The 17356-nt window shown below is 33.4% G+C and overlaps 1 protein-coding gene across 7 annotated transcripts; it reads left to right on the forward strand.

Moving 5' to 3' along the window:
* Positions 1-2901: 2901 nt before the first annotated feature.
* LOC145161472 (protein SOSEKI 1-like) lies at positions 2902-7477 on the forward strand. 7 transcript variants are annotated; one of them, XM_079081039.1, is made up of 8 exons: positions 2908-3148; positions 3362-3460; positions 4347-4507; positions 4728-4797; positions 5735-5853; positions 6066-6389; positions 6459-6756; positions 7160-7477. In XM_079081039.1, exons 2-8 carry the CDS (start codon positions 3420-3422, stop codon positions 7317-7319), a joined length of 1173 nt encoding a protein of 390 aa, XP_078937165.1. In that variant the 5' UTR covers positions 2908-3148; positions 3362-3419; the 3' UTR covers positions 7320-7477. The 7 variants fall into 7 exon arrangements, with proteins under 7 accessions (XP_078937173.1, XP_078937136.1, XP_078937127.1 ...); XM_079081047.1 differs by having other exon boundaries at positions 2902-3148; positions 6066-6756; positions 7164-7303; XM_079081010.1 differs by having other exon boundaries at positions 2906-3185; positions 6066-6756.
* Positions 7478-17356: the final 9879 nt, after the last annotated feature.

A 17356-nucleotide genomic window follows, 5' to 3' on the forward strand; every position in this document is an offset into this window, starting at 1 on the left:
AAAACATTTTTTACTATTGTATCTTTTTATATTTTTTTATTTATAACATTTTTTTCAATTATAGCATTGTACTTTAAACAATTATATTATGTTGTTGTGTTGTTCATTTTTACCATCAAGATTAAAAAATATTTTTTTTATTTACAACATTGTATAAATATGTTGCAAGATTATAAGTTAAGTTGAAGATTATAAGTTAAGTATAGAACTTATTGGTTAACTTGAGGTTAGTTTGGGAACAAACTAAAAACTTTCTAGTATTCATATATAAGGTTTTAAAAAATTTTATAACATTTTTTGTGTTTTTTTAAAACTATAACAATGATTTATTTTTATATGTTTAGCAATTAGTTTTTAATGAATAAAATATTAAATAAAGAAAAATTAATAATTTGGTATATCCATAAAAAAAACATTTCTCACTATTGTATCTTTTTATATTTTTTTTATTTATAACATTTTTTTTTCAATTATAGCATTGTACTTTAAACAATTATATTATGTTGTTGTGTTGTTCATTTTTACCGTCGATATTAAAAAATATATATTTTTTTATTTATAACATTGTATAAATATGTTGCAAGATTATAAGTTAAGTTGAAGATTATTAGTTAACTATAGAACTTATTGGTTAACTTGGGGTTAGTTTGGGAATAAACTAAAAACTTTCTAGTATTCGTATATAAGTTTTTAAACAATTTTATAACATTTTTTTGTGTTTTTTTTCCAATTATAACAATAATTTTTTTTTTTCAATTATAGCATCATACTTATACCAAAACCACATACTTTTTCACATAATACACAAGAGCATGAAAATTCACATACTTTCACATACATATACCACATATACAACAAATACAAATACATTCACATACACACAAAATAACATCCTACTTAAACCAAATAAACATACTTTCACATATATAGATAATAACATCTTATTTATACCAAATACAAAAATTTCACAATTATATATCACATTTACAACAAACATACATACATTCACATACACACAATAACATCCTACTTATAACAAATACATATAATTTCACATATATATATATAGATAATAACATCATATATATACTTCTACCAAATACTCATATACCACATATACATCAAACATACATACATTGGCATATATACACCAAATTCACATATATTCATACAAATACCAAATATACAATCTAATTTTCACATATTGCAATTTTCACATACAAATACCAAATTCACAAAAAAAAATAAAATAATAGAACTTGTAGTGGCGGAAATCAACGGATATGTAGCCCGAAAAATTGGTCTTCACCCGAAAATACCCTCATCGGTAAACCCAAAGACAACACTACCAAAAACACTGAAATTGAACAATTTATTGCTATTTAATCATCAAATTCAGCTCTTAATAATCACCAAATGTCCCTAAAGGCTAAACTACAAGCAGTGGAAGCAATACAACAATCAAATTCATTTTTTTTTTCTAATCCAAAGACAACATCACCAAAAACAAGAAATTGAACAATTTATTGTCATTTAATCATCAAATGCAGCTACAAATCGAAATTAACACACAAATTAAAAAGGAAACAACAAAATCAACTAACCTTTCTTCAAGAAATGAAGCTAGAAATCGGTCCCAAAAGCCCTAACCACCCCTTGATCCTTAATCTCACACAATGTGGGGAGTTATGTAGTTGGAACAACCTAATTGAAGACAAACTCGGGATGTAGCTGAAAGAGCGACTGGGAAGAAATGAAGGCAAACAGAAAGCAGAATGGAGAAATGAAGAAACTGCGTGCGTTTTTTTTAATCTGCGAGAGCCTTTAGCGGCGACACATTTAGCGGCGACAATAAGAGTTTTACCGGCGACAATGGTCAATAGCGGCGACAAACTGGAGGGAAGGGTACCGCGTCATTTTTCAGCTAACTATTAGCGGCGACATTTTTACCTTTTAGTGGCGACACATATGTCGCCGGTATTAGGTTAGTGCGGATAAGGGTACCCCAACCGTTGGATTGGATATTTGATCGAACGGCTTAGATGTAACAGAGGGGGAAAACACGGATTCGGGTGATAACCCTTTAGTGGCGACACTATTACCGGCGACGTATACTTTTAGCGGCGACTCTAGCATTTGTCGCCGCTAAAATTACACGTCGCCGGTAATAGTGTCGCCGTTAAAGGGTGATATTCTTATAGTGAAATTATAATCGTTGATTTAAATAAATACATGAAATAGAAAATCAATAGGTTAACAAGTGGCATAACATTAAATATGAGGCCTAATAGGATTAACATATGACAAAAAAAAATAAACATATTCTTTTATTAAAATAGAATAAGAGATATAAAAAAAGTTTTGGACGTTAATCATGTAATTTAGAATTCAGAAAAACAGTATCTATATGAATTCATGTACATCAATATTGATATAAGTCAATGAAACTACATATTAATTCCTATATGTGACGGGTGTCTAGCGGGCAGATGATATCTAGAATTCCACACCGGATTTCCTGCTAATGCTCTACGATTGATCACCCATGTGATGGGCCGTCGGGGTTCTACGTGGGTCGTTTAGATGGTACGGTTTTTTTTAATATTGTATATTAATATAATAGTTTACCCATATTAATTCAATGAAGATATTATGTAATCTACATTATCTTAAGAAAAATCTTAGCAACTAGAGTTTATATAATTTTAAAATTGACAAATAGAAATGAATTCATATTTTTAACCTCAAAATCTTGGCACGGAGGACGTCAGATGCTTAAAACTTGTCAATATAATAGTTACGGATCAAAGATCCAACAATAATAAAATATATAAATTACATAGTAAATATGACTCATGGGTTACATGTTCTTTTTTTGGTTTTCAATTGCCTTCAAAACGAAACCCAGCTTATAAACAATCATCTGGGCTGAAACGGCACGCAGACTTTTCTACAAACTGCGTGGATTTCACCATCTTGACAACCCTCTTTTGTCTTGATCAAACCCCACAACTAATTCTATGTTCTTATCTGTGCATATATATAAGCATACTTAATTAAGCTTCTTCCAAACATAAATTTTCCGTTCAATATTAGAGTTGATCGTGTAATAGTGATTGTGATTGTTTAGAGGCTGGGGATTGAGAAGGTAAGACTTTTGTCGTCCATTCGTTCAAATATCATTGGTATATTTCCTTCTTCCTTTGTTTCATTCTTGATGAATGTTTAATGTTTGATGTGTAGGTATTTGTATTTACTTTCAATTATTGAACTTGGATCATAAGTAAAATAAGTTTAATTGTGAAACAACCCCTCTGTATATATTTTTGTTGGATTGAAAATTAGTTGTAACCATATGCAGGAAGAAAAAAAGAAAAAAAAAAAAGAGAAGGTTAATCTGGTAACCAGTGAAGCTGACCATGGCAGAACTGACCTTTGCAAATAAACGTAGCTTCAAAAGGTCAAATATGATTTTTATTTATTTTTCATTTTTCATTTTTTTTTGGAGAGCTGAGCAAGCCACCTCGTTAAAACATCAAATTCATTTTGAAATGTTTCATAACATGCGATCAACACTAGATTAACTTATTTTTTTTTCTTTTTTTAACTAGAGTTACAGACTGTATACCATTGGCTTTCTACAAACGGAATTGAATATGGCATTAAATCTATAATCTTTAAGGTATCAGCAATAATTAAATCAAATATTAACAAAGTTAATGGTGGATGGTTTTTTTTAACTGTATCAACTATCAAGTCTGTTGCTAAAAGATTGAAAACTTCAAAGAAAGGTTAATAATAAATATTTTTGGGGTTAATTATAAACTTACTTGGAGTAAAAGTGGATAAAAAATTACAAAAAATGGAAAAACAGTAGATACTCAAGAAAGTTACGAGCTTTTTTTTCGAATATCTTATACCATACTACTAATTAAATAATATTTTGAGAAATATTAAACTCTCTAGAATGCTTTTGACTCGTATAGAGGCCATTAGAGGGTGCCGCTAATTTAGATCAACCTTTCTTGTATGACGTATTAAACTTGGGGCAAAGATTATTATTTATAAAAAAGATAACGATTGGGCAATGAGCTTGGTGCTTTCTTCGTCTTGTCACATACGTCTTTTAGTGTGAAAAGAATTTATCTCGTATGAAGAGAAGATCCTTCTTAAATCTATGTTTGCCTACCTAAGACTTCATAATTCTGTCTTTTTTTGGCCGGCAAACGACATTATCCTTTCCATACTATATGGCTTCTAGCTTTTCTTGTTATTTTTATTAACTTTTTTCTAATAGGGAAGTGTGGATTCTTGTTGTTGTCTTGCCTTGGCCCTCCCCATTGCAGAAAATTGATGGTGGCACAACTCACCGGTGGTGGTGGTGGTGGTGGTGGTGGTCAAGTAAGGAGAGTTCATATTGTATATTATCTTAGCCGTAATGGTGGTATCGAACAACCCCATCTCATGCGCATCCACCAAGTCTCATATCATGGAGTTTACTTAAGAGGTCAGTAATTCATAAACAAAACATTGTATTTTAAGATGCATCGGTTGCATAATGCATAATATATACTACGTTGTGTAGCTGTGCACTTTCTTCCAATTTATTACTCAAAATTCTTTAAGGCGTGCTATTACAAAAGAATATATAAAAATGGATGATGGAATATTCGTAATGTCTTAACTTATAATTTAATGATTATTGAAAAGTTACTATAATTCTGTAGATGTTAAAAGTTGGTTATCAGAACTCAGAGGAGAAGACATGCCAGAGCGTTTTGCTTGGTCATATAAGAGGTTCGTTCTTATTTCTATACAAATTAGTGAATCATTTCAAACAAAGAGGCCAAAGCGGACATCGATTTGGTTATTTATTTATTAAGTAACCGTTGTATGTAATAAACACGTGTGATTAATTAATTAGTACACTGTCATAACCATATGGGTTTTTGTGGAGTTTTTCTCAAGACTTAAATTTTGTAAAAGCTAGATCTATTGAAGATTCTTTTTTTCAAAACAAAGCTTTTTCAACAAACATGTTAATTAGCAAGTTCTATAATTAGAGGTTTTTCAAATATAATATTATTTTTTTTATGTAATGTTATTATATTTATTTTTCACATGTAATTGACATCGTAGGAGCAATAAAAAAAGTATGTGCATGTTCTTACTTCCAAAACAAATAATTATATAACTGTTAAATGTGTTGAGTTTGGCTCATCATATCTAGCTTATTTTTCGAGTTTTTTTAAGTTGTAACGTTTGAAAAACCAAAAAATTGCTTAAGTTGTCATTTTTGGCCCTTTACAATCTTTTTTAAAAATTTCCAAACATACCCTTAACTAATTATAAAAACATATTTTTCTAAATGTCGTTTTATGTCATTTTATATTTTTAAGCTGCCTTATCAGCTAGGTTTTAACAAACGTTATTTTTTACCAGTTAGTTTATTAGATAGAAACTAACGTTTCGGCTAACAACTATCGGTTCCATTATCAGTTACTTTAGCTAGTACGTCAAAATAAAAAAAGCTTGGTTTGTTGTAATAATGTTTTGGATTCTCTTCATTAAGGTTTCGAAAATGACATATACTAATTTGAAGTTATATAAAAATATTAATGCCGTCTAAAAAAAATAAAAATATATTAATAATTGTTTAAAGGAAAAATAATAATTATCAAACTAAAACAATCATTCATTTATTATTCAATTTGTTTTTATTTAAACAACGCAGAATGTACAAAGGGGGATACGTTTGGCAAGACCTACTGGATGACGATCTCATTACCCCTATTTGTGACAATCAATATGTTCTGAAAGGATCAGAAATCTCCTCAACAACATTAAATAATGGTAAATTTTATCTTACTTTTAATAACTTACATAATATTTCCAATCTCAAAAATACCATTTGCACTTAACTACAGAAAAACACATACTCTTTTGGTTCAAGAAAAAAATAAATATATATGATCCATAGAATGAAACACGAAATACTAGTATTAATGAGTTATGAACGAAGCTGCTTCTTTTCTTCTCATTTTCGGTGTCTGGTTAATTCACAGATATTAATCCATACAACGAGAAAGAAGTCTTTAACCTGAAAAACTCGCCAACTTTTGAAGTAAATGTCAAATCTCCAAAATACCCTTCAACAGAGAAAGAAGATCCTCTAGTTTTCTCAATAGATACGTCCTTTGAAATAGAAGAATCTTCCTTTGTCTCAAACGTCACAACCGAAGACACAACAAAGAACCAAGATACATCTGAAGACCAAGAAGTAATACAAAGCCCAAAAGACAAAAATGAGAATAATTCTCTGAACAAGATGTTCTTCAACAAGAATACAGATGACAGCAACAACAGTAATAACGATAAACACAAGAAAGGTGGGAATAAAAGTGTAAACAGTTGTTTGAAAGCTTCTGCATTACCAACCTATTTGTTTGGAAAATCAGGTCGTTTTTCAGGCTCACGAGCATCACATATGTTGCGGAACTGGATCACTTGTGGGACTGCTAACACGGACGAAAAGGCTGTGGTGGCGATCAACAAAAGGAAAAGTGGTAGGACTTCTACAGTAACTTCGGTTTCTGAGAATAACTTGGGGCAAATAAGTAAAGAACAGAAGTATAAGGGTTACGAGAAAAGTTTTGATGGGATAAACGGATCAAAGAAGAGTAAGAAGGAGGAGTCCAACAACATCAAAACCTCGGGAGCTGCTAATCATAAGCCTATTAATGGCCCGAATTGCTCGTAAGTTCACTTTGTTTGTATATTGTGGATTGATTTATGTGGCCAAATTAAACACTACCTTTATGTCTTAAAGTTAACATGGAATTAATTGTGAAGATATTTTGAGAAACCCTTAAAACCCATGTGATTTCATTGCAAAAAGGGGAGGGATATGAACTTGGTGTTGAATTTCGTAGGTATATAGACCATATGTGTATAAAACTGAAAATTAGTATATATATTTGACTTTAAGTAGTCAAAGTTATACAAGAAGTGTATGTATAGTCATTGTTCACCCCACGAAGTACCTTTTAACATAAGAAGTATTTAATCTTCTGAATAGTACCAATTTCCATAACCATGAGACTGCACTAGACTTCTGTACTATACTTGAAATTTTGTACATTTGATGTCATCAATGCAGGCAGTGCGGCAGGCAGTTCAATCCAGAGAAGCTTCACAGCCACATGAAATACTGCAGAGGAATGAAGGCATTGGCAAAGTCTACCAGCGCAAGACCTAAGCCGAAGATATCATCACCACATCCAGCATCGCACAACACCTTTTACTTGACAAATAACTAAATACTTTGGTCGGTATTTTTGGATTTAGATACTTTTTAGAATTAACTACACTTATGTAAGATCAATGCATGTGTATAATTTTTACTAAATGTGAACAATATCAATGTACTTTCATTAATAATTTGTTTATTATAGCATCTCAATCTTATTTACTTTTATTACAACATTCTCCTTTCAATTTTTTTAAGACATATTTTTTTGTTTGGAAATTGATTTATCAAGATAATTACTTTTTTGTTTTGTTCACAATTGAGTAACTTTTTTTTTCTGTATACATCTAGATAATGAACTTGTTGGAAGTGTTCACATATAACCATTATGACCGGTTGTAACAAGTTACAACTTACGGCATGTATGTGGCAATGATAATTACCCATGAGGGTAATGAACTATTGGTTTTTTTCACATCTAGGCAATTTCTTTGGTTGTTCACATTCGACCATCCAAATTGTTAAAGCTATTCATATAATACCATTGTTTTTGAAATCGAGACACTTGGTTCCATTTGACACAAGAACATCATTTGTTTCTTAGGGTGGGGTTCGAACCAAACGATTAAACTTTTGCTTTATGATTATTATCCTAATGGAAGCTTGAGCTCACTCCTTCATTGTTTTGGGACTGGGAAACGAGGATCATAGTGGGAGACTAGGTACGAGGTTTAATAAGTGGGAGAGTGGGAGCCGACTGTGGTTTCTAGTTTTGGTCTTTCGTAACAAGTCTAACCAGCCTAAAATCACCATGGTATGGTTGTAGATTCGGACCCAATAACACATTCATGGCTTTCACATCTCTATGAGCACACAGTCATGACGTAGATACGCGAGAGCATGAGCCATGCCTAGTATAACCTCGTACATAGTCTCCTACTTTACTCCTCGTTTCCTAGTCCATGCACCATGGAGAAGTGAGTTGAAGCTTCCATTAGGATAATAATCGTAAAACAGAAGTTTAATCGTCTGCTTCGAACCCCGCCCTAAGAAAAAAACAATGTTCTTGTGTCCGATTGAACCAAGTATCTCGATTTCAGAGATAATGGTATTATGTAAACAACTTAAACAAATTAGACGAACAATGTTGATCGAGCGAACCAAGTATCTCGTCCCAATTACTGTATTGTATGTATTGGGTCATATTTGGCCCACTTTTGTATCCTCTTTACACCATGTAATCTCATATTTATTGTAATTAGATAAATTACATAAATGGTCCTTGTGGTTCGCAAAAAATATCATCGGTAGTCTTATTGAGGAGTTGAATATGGATCACCCTTAAGATTTTGAAATGTTTCACCACCGGTCATTTTCTCTAACACCGTTAATGTTTATGGTTAACTCCAATTTAAAAGTACCTTTTGCCCTTCCATTTGCACGTGTTTTTTCCTAAGTCATGTGTATCTCTCTAAGTTCTTCATGTTCGGTATTCTTAACATAAAACTAGTGAGAAGGAGTGTAAGTAACATAAAGTGGCAGATCGGTTTTCCCTCTTCCCTCTTGCAATCAATAGATGGTGGTATTGTTGGATCTGATATGGCAGCATGAAGTTGATGAAATAGTGGCTGTCCGACGATGTTGATCGAGCGAAATGATGAAGACAGTAGCATGAAAATGGTGAGGCTAATATTATGGTGGGGTTAATCATGTCTGGCACCCCACAAAATCCAAATGAGAGGATGTGATGGCGTTAAGGAAGACTAAAATGGGGATTAGGAACAAAAAAGGGTATTTAGTCTCGATACATGTGTTTGTGGTAGGATAGAAATACAGGGGTGGAGGCGTATAAATCTTTGGGGTTTGGATTTTGGAACCCTTTTCCTAAAGTCGATTAATCATAAAGTATATGATTGTATATTATTAAGAGTTTATCAATTACATCGTTCATGGTGATTTTACAGGTGTTGGAGTGGTTGTTACAACCCCTGGTCATGTCGTAAAACTTGAAGTTACACCATGCAGCCCATTTCAAGGAAGTATGTCAGAAGATGGGGGCAAGGCACAGGTGAAAGATCTATGGAACAAAACAAGGGAAATTGAAATTTACATAAACAATGAGTTAATTGGAAGTGGGAAATATAATTTAAAGAATATGATGGAGGTGAACACGAAAGAAAATGATGCCTACAATAATCACGAGAGCATTTGGCTTAACTATGCATTTGGTGCGATAGATATAGGGGTGATGGGGCATTAGGATATGTTAGTGATTAGGGTTAGGCTAATACTCATTAGGGTTTAGGTTACATCCAGAACCCATTTTATATTTCTATAGACATGAGGTTAAATCCTTATAATGACGGAGCAATATCAAAGCATTCTAAAATATAACATGGCATCGGAGCTCTAGGTTAAAACCCTACTGCTTACCACAACTCACAACCGTCGCCCTCCACCTACGACGACCTTCTCTAATAGTCGTCGGAGATGCCTTCATTATGATCAATATTTTTCCCATTCTTCTTTCTCCTCGTAAATAATAATATAGTTGTCGGCACCAAACTAGAGCTCCTTCCTCAGCTTCTTCTACTGCCTCGTATGTTTCTGCCTTCTCCTCAGATGGCCGCTTTCCTCGGCTAGCCTCTTCTTCTTCCGATCTCTTTTTCTGTCACACCCCAAAACCGGAACGGCGGAAACGTTCGGGGGTGGAGGACGTCATGTTCAGTATCACAACAATGCAAAGTAGTAAACAAGCAACAACATCATCCATTGCATTAATAATATAATTTCATACAAGTGTGTTCTTTCAAGTTATATAGACACCAAAAATATGAATCAAAATAAAAGATGAGTCTTGAACGAGCTCCGTCTTCTCAAAACCTGGCACCGGTACCTGTCTACTGGCGACCTGAGAATACAAGTTATTTTGAAAGAGTTTATCAGCTTTAAAGCTGGTGAGATCATAAGTATATTAGTGTCTGTGTTTGTATGAAAGTGTTTGTAAGATGTAATGTATAAGTTTGTAAAAGTTTGTAATTGTTTGAACTCTCCTAGAAAACCCTATGTTTCCTACTAAAAGTAGCCTTCTACCAAGGCATCTAGTGTCTGTGTGTGTGTCTCTTGTAAGAGTATGTATTTTCCCAAATCTGACTATCATTAACCAAAAATATAGTTTCTACATTATTGTTTATTGTGTGAATATCACAAAGTAAATGTAAAGGGAAAATGAAATAGTACTGTAGTGTTGTATTAAGTAACTACTGCTATACTAACTACTTTAAACCAATTGTTATTTAAAGTACCATGTGATCGGCCTGTATCCTGTTACCGACTCTAGAAAAACGACGATGTAAGACGTCGTAAGAAATGACGTTTGGCACCCGTAGACTTGCAAGTCCCACTATAGCAAGCAGCAAGGTGTAGGATAGTCAATCCAGTATAGATCTATACACAAACTCATACGCTCCCCACTTAAGGAGATTCTGGATACAAAACGGTCATGACAGGTAGTGTCATGTCCCGTTACGTGGCTCACATAAATGTATTATGTATATGTAATGTATGTGCTAGCTGTATTGTGTGTTCTTTCTCTGTCTAGCCTGTATGTTTGTTTCTCATCACTCTGTATTATGTTTGTTTCTCATCACTATGTATTATGTTTGTTTCTCATCACTATGTTTTATGTTTGTTTCTCATCACTATGTATTATGTTTGTTTCTCATCACTCTGTATTATGTTTGTTTCTCATCACTATGTATTATGTTTGTTTCTCATCACTCTATATTATGTTTGTTTCTCATCACTATGTATTATGTTTGTTTCTCATCACTATGTATTATGTTTGTTTCTCATCACTCTGTATTATGTTTGTTTCTCATCACTATGTATTACTCATGAATGAACTGACTCATTGTATGTTTCATTGTTCTAGTGATAGTATTAGTATCTCCCTAAACTATACCTATTATAGCTTACTAGAAATGTTGTTTGAATGTATGAACATGTTTGTATACCCTTGCTACCCAAAGGTATTGATCTGAATGAAAGAAGGAACCTTTATATCTATATACATATACATGATATATAACTAGGATTCAAACGACCTTCGGACAAATAACCTGAATACCCTAAGTCCACAACCAAACAAGGAACAGGAAGTAAGGTGAGCTATCAGTCCTAAGTCCTTTAAATCCTACTTATATAACTATATCTATATAGATACACATTTAACAGAATATAAGTTTAAAAGAGTTTGATAAAAGCATTTGGTATGCAAAAGAGTTTGTAAGACAGTTTGAAGTAAAACAGTTTGGTAACACAGTTTGAAAAGTAAGAAATCCACTTGTTTGGTAGTTATTAATCACATGTGATTGATATAATAACTATAATAGTTCAACTTGTATTCCCCCCCCCCCCCCATAAAAGCATTTAAAATCATTTAAAAGGTTAATTGAGGGGGTATGAACTCACCTGTAGTGAGTGGTTTGGATGAACGGAATGTATAGGATGCTAAGTGTCAAGTGAAGACTTGAACACACACAAGGATCCTAGTTAACATATAATAACACATATATGTATTCATTTAGTCATTAAACAACTAATTAACCAAGTTTAAGACATCCTAAGACATGTAAAACACTTTATTTAAGTGCTATAAGTCCTAAGGATTGCATCTAAGGGTGGTAGGACCTTGCATTTGAGTTTAGGGTTCAAGGGTAAACTCCTTTGGAGTTTACGGTTTTGTGACCATCACCCCTTGAGTTTATGGTCGTAAACCCATGAGTTTACGGCCGTAAACTCATGGTACTTTGACCATGTTGTGTTTTGAAGCTTTACAAGTCAATAGAAGCATTCATACTTCATGTCTTAGCCTTAGGAAGAGATTAGGGCACCATTTCACTCCTTTGTGGAGTTTACGGTCCTTGGACCACTTCTCTTTGGGTTTACGGCCGTAAACCCAAATGGTTTATGGTCTTTTTGATGTTTTAAGTCCTAAGCACAACAAGGAAAGGATCTAGACTAGTTTCCAAGGCTTGGTAAGGGACAAGGGCACACTTTGGCCCCTTTGTTAGGGTTTACGGTCCAAGAACATCTTGGACCGTAAACACCTTTGATCTTGTGTTTCTTGGGTGTTTTCTTGATGATTAGAAGTATAACAAGTCCTATAATACACTAGGGTAAGAGTACTTACTATCTAGAAGCTTGAAAAGGTGCTAAAATTCCAAGAACACTAGTGTGTGTTCTTGGTGTTCTTGGTGAAACTTGAAGATCTACACATTTGGAATGATTTCACGGATGGAATCATGTAAGATCACTAGATTAAGTAAGATATCAACTTATTAGGGCTAGAAACACTTACAAAGTTGAAGATCAAGAAGAAAAGTCGGATGATACTTGAGAGGATTTGAGTTTGGATCTTGAAAATGTGAAAAAGTGGTAAATAATGACTAAGTGTCATATTTATACCCCCTCTTAGGGTTTACGGCCGTAAACTCCAAACTCTTGGAGTTTTGGGACTTTATTGTTTTGATCTTGTGTTTCTTGGGTGTTTTCTTGATGATTAGAAGTGTAACAAGTCTTATAATACACTAGGGTAAGAGTACTTACTATGTAGAAGCTTGAAAAGGTGCTAAAAGTCCAAGAACACTAGTGTGTGTTCTTGGTGTTCTTGGTGAAACTTGAAGATCTACACATTTGGAATGATTTCACGGATGGAATCATGTAAGATCACTAGATTAAGTAAGATATCAACTTATTAGGGCTAGAAACACTTACAAAGTTGAAGATCAAGAAGAAAAGTCGGATGATACTTGAGAGGATTTGAGTTTGGATCTTGAAAATGTGAAAAAGTGGTAAATAATGACTAAGTGTCATATTTATACCCCCTCTTAGGGTTTACGGCCGTAAACTCCAAACTCTTGGAGTTTTGGGACTTTATTGTTTCACAATAAACCCTAGGGCATCCCCTCTCCTGATATCTCCCGAAGTACTAACTTTAAAACACTAAAACTTAATCCAAAAAGCTTGAAAGTTAGCAGAAACTGTTCTGACTTCTATTGAAGCGAGTGGTTGTATAGAATAGAAATTTCGGGTTGTCACATTTTCGATCCATCCTCTTTAGATGTGGTTAATGTATCCTTCTGATGGTACTTTCTCTATCGGCCAACCATTGATCTGTAGTCACCTCTATTCTTTATATATCAACACTAAAGCCATCGTTCTCGCTAGAATTAGCTCCATTCGCCACAACTCGAGCCCTCTTTCTTTCTATTTGCCTTTCCCCGAACTGATCTGGCTCAATGATAGTCGTCAATGTCTTCTAAAACAGAACCGCATCTGGCCATTGTTCCTCTCTTCTTCTATGACGGAAGAAGAGCAACCATTCTTAGCCGTCATCGTCAGAGCTCTACCATCATCGATTTTGCTATCTTCATCTATGTTTTTGTGTTTTTCTTTTGCTTATTTTTCCAGTTTAATAGACTCCTCTAGATCAAACTAAAGGAAGGATGTTAGTTATTGGGGTTAGGCTAATACCAATTATAGTTTAGGTTAGACCAAGAGTTATGTTTTTTCTTATTTGTATGAGATTAAATCAATCATTCTATAAAGTATCATGATGCAATTTACTGGGCAATGCATGTTGCATACTTGCTTTTAGTGAAACTGAATGTTACTTTCTTTTTGCATGATCTTGAACTGTTCCCCTTGCAACTCACATAATCTGAACCTAAACATAAATCATGTATTCAGTTACATAATCATAAAAAATCAATATCAATATATATGGATCTATAATTTAGAAAACATAATAAATTGAATAACTCTCAATACCAAATATATATTAATCATTAAAACAAGGGTTTGACAAATAACAAATAATTATAAAGAGTTTAATCCCAGATCCTGAAAAGAACATATAGGAGATCAAAAAGTTGACTAATTATAGATAGAAAAGTAAACAAACTGATAAAATAATAATTTGTTTTCTTGATCTTCAGATTTTTGCATCTATATCAGTCTATCGGCTGATATAGCCTTTTAGACTCTCAAAACGGCTTTTCCAGGTCGTTTTCAACCCTTTATGGTATCTGGAAATTGCCCTGCCGATTAATTATCATCTTTGGATGAAATTAGGTTTCTATATGTAGTTTTCTAAGACTGGCTTATTTCGTGGCAAGATTTAATAAATACGAAAAATATCTTCAGAATCTCTATAATCTTCATAATCTTTTCTATGCTTAACTCCAGCTTTATTGGTCTAACTTCAAGGCTTATTTTGAACAAGATAAAAGTTGGATTATTAAAAAGGCCCTCACACATGAGTTATAGAAAATTTTGTCTATTTTCCATAACATATTTAGTCTCGATAATTAGAGTTACAAGTTGAAAGATATGGCTAAAACACTGCAAAGGGATCCATTAGCCAATTTATATTTTAGCAAGTCTTTTTCTATTTTGCTCCAACTCATCAATTTAGCTCCATTTTAGCCCGTTTTCGTTCCATTTCATCAACATGGAATTTTTACCTACAAAATATATCTAAAGCAATTAAGTATCTTTTGTCCAATTTTAATCAAGTATCCTTAAAATACGTATAATTTAGGACATATCAACTTTTATTTTCAGATTTAAGTTTAAGTTTTGATTCTAAGTTGATTTTAGATTTGATTTGAAGGTTTGATTTTAAATTTGATTTTCAGGTTTCATTTTGGTTGAGTTATTTTAGATATGATTATCATTTGGATTTGATATTAGTGGTTAGTGGTGGTGGTTGTTGGAGGTGGAAAAGGGTATCACTGGTTAGTGGTGGTGGCTATCGGAGGTGGACAGGGGGTTGCCGACAAACAGGGGTGTGACCGTGAGTGCTGGTTTCCGGAGGTTAAAGGTATCGTCGACAGAAAGTGGTGCCACTTATCGAATCTTTAAAGAATAGTAGGGTTTGTGTAAGTTTATTAAATCCAATGCAAGAAATAAACACATGGATTTGGATATTGTGGGTGGTAATATTGGTGGGTGACGAAAATCAGCGATTTTGGTCGAAGGCGGTGATCGATGATACTGATACTGGAGATGGTGGTATGGACTAATCTCATAAAACTCTAAAACAAATAATGAATAATGTTGGCTCAGTTTTATTTGAATTAATTATAAATAATAAATTTGTAATTAAATAAAAAACAACCTTTGGAAGTATAGTCATTCCATCTTAATAGGGACTTAACATAAAATAAAACCAAACTGCAAAGATGGTCCGAGTTTTAAAAAAAAAGTTAGGGATCAACCACGCAAATTACCCCAAACCAGAGGGACCATTCGTGTAATATACTTTTTTAGACAAAACTACAAAAATGGTCCATGTGGTTTGTTGAAAATTATCACTATGGTTCAATAAGTTTTGGACTAGCACCACCGATCCAAAACTTTGATTTTGTTGCGAGTTTGGTCCAAAATATTTTGAAAATATCTAAAATTAAGGAATTGCCCTTGGTATTTTCTTTTTCTATTTTTTTATTAATTTTATATATTCTAATTAAAAATTAAATAAAAAGTAAAAATATATAACCCTGCCCTACCCACATACCTTTTGTATCACACACAAACACCATATCTCTCTCTTCATTCCTTCAAAGAGAACTACCACCGCCAGCCAGAGCACCACCTCTGATGTTGGAACCCTAGCATTATACATCTAACACAACAACCACCACCACTAAAAAGCTCTCACACCCTCTTTATCTATCTTTTATATCATAAGACTTCCCTCATCAACGCCACAACCACCTGTCAACAAAACAACAATCACCACCGCCTAACGCAACAACTACAACCGGTGAATGGCACCATTGGTCAACACCTTCATCTATAAACAATGATGCTATCATAGATCCGATAGTAACGTTATTTTTTCTTCTATCTCTTTATCTCTCTCTCTCTCTTACATATCTGAGGTGGAACACCACCTTTCTCTCTTTATATCTCTTACAAATCTGATAATGGTGAGGTGATTAGAAAAATCTCTTCAGGCTGATAACAACATTCAAATCTCTAAGGATCGTCATATGCACAATACAAAAATATCAGAATATCGAAGGTTCGTTTTTGCATAGTACAAGATACATCATCGTATACACCTTTACCATCGCTTACGCCATTGCTAGGGTTTCATAAATCTGCACCATGAGACTAGTGGCACTAGGGTTTAAATCTTGAAGCCAAACAAAAACCCTAATCCAGACTTGTTTTTACAAATCTTGAAACCAAACGAAAAACCTAATCTAGATCTTGAAACGAAAACCCTAATTCGGATGAGAAGGGAGGCGGCGTTAGGGTTTCAAGAAATGAGAAGGGGGACGATGTTAGTGTTTCAGGAAATGAGAAGGGAGGCAGCAAGAGATGGAGTGTGATGTATAGGGACGAAAGGATGGTCAGCGGTGTTTATTCTTTTTTTATATGTTTCTTTGTGTCCATCGTCGGTGTTTTCGACAAGAATGATATGTTTGCCGACTGTGTTTCTAGAGATATTGGCATGGTGGTTGGCAATGCATTCTTACTGACAATAGAGGGGAGAGAGATGGATTGGTGTGTGTTAAAGAGAAATAGGAGGGGGTAGAGTAGTATTTTTTTTTCTTTTTAACTATTGTAATAACAGGAAAACGAAAAAAAAAATTAAACAGGGGTAAATCAATCATTTTATAAAAAAAATATTAAAACTTTTGTCCCAAAACCATAATACAATTCTTATTTGGGACGGGTGGTGCTAGTCTAAAACTTTTTGGACCAATATGGCAATTTTGAGCTAAACACATGGACCATTTTGACAGTTTAGTGTTTTTTTATGACAAAACTGTAAAAATAGTCCATATGGTTAGTTGAAAATTGTCACTTTGGTCCAAAAAAGTTTGGACTAGCACCATTGGTCAAAAACTTTCTTTTAATGCGGTTTTGGTCCAATTTTTTGAAAATATTTAAATTAACGTTTTTGCCCTTATAATTTTGTTTTTTATTTTCTTTTAGTAAAACAATTAAAAAAATAAAAGCAAAAGGAAAAATAAACCCCATCCCAACTCCTCCCCCTTTTAGTTCCTGCTACTATAGCAGTTTTCC

This window comes from Lactuca virosa, chromosome 1, assembly GCF_052849685.1.
Source record: "Lactuca virosa cultivar CGN04683 chromosome 1, Lactuca_virosa_CGN04683_v6, whole genome shotgun sequence".
NCBI classification, from domain to species: Eukaryota; Viridiplantae; Streptophyta; class Magnoliopsida; order Asterales; family Asteraceae; genus Lactuca; species Lactuca virosa.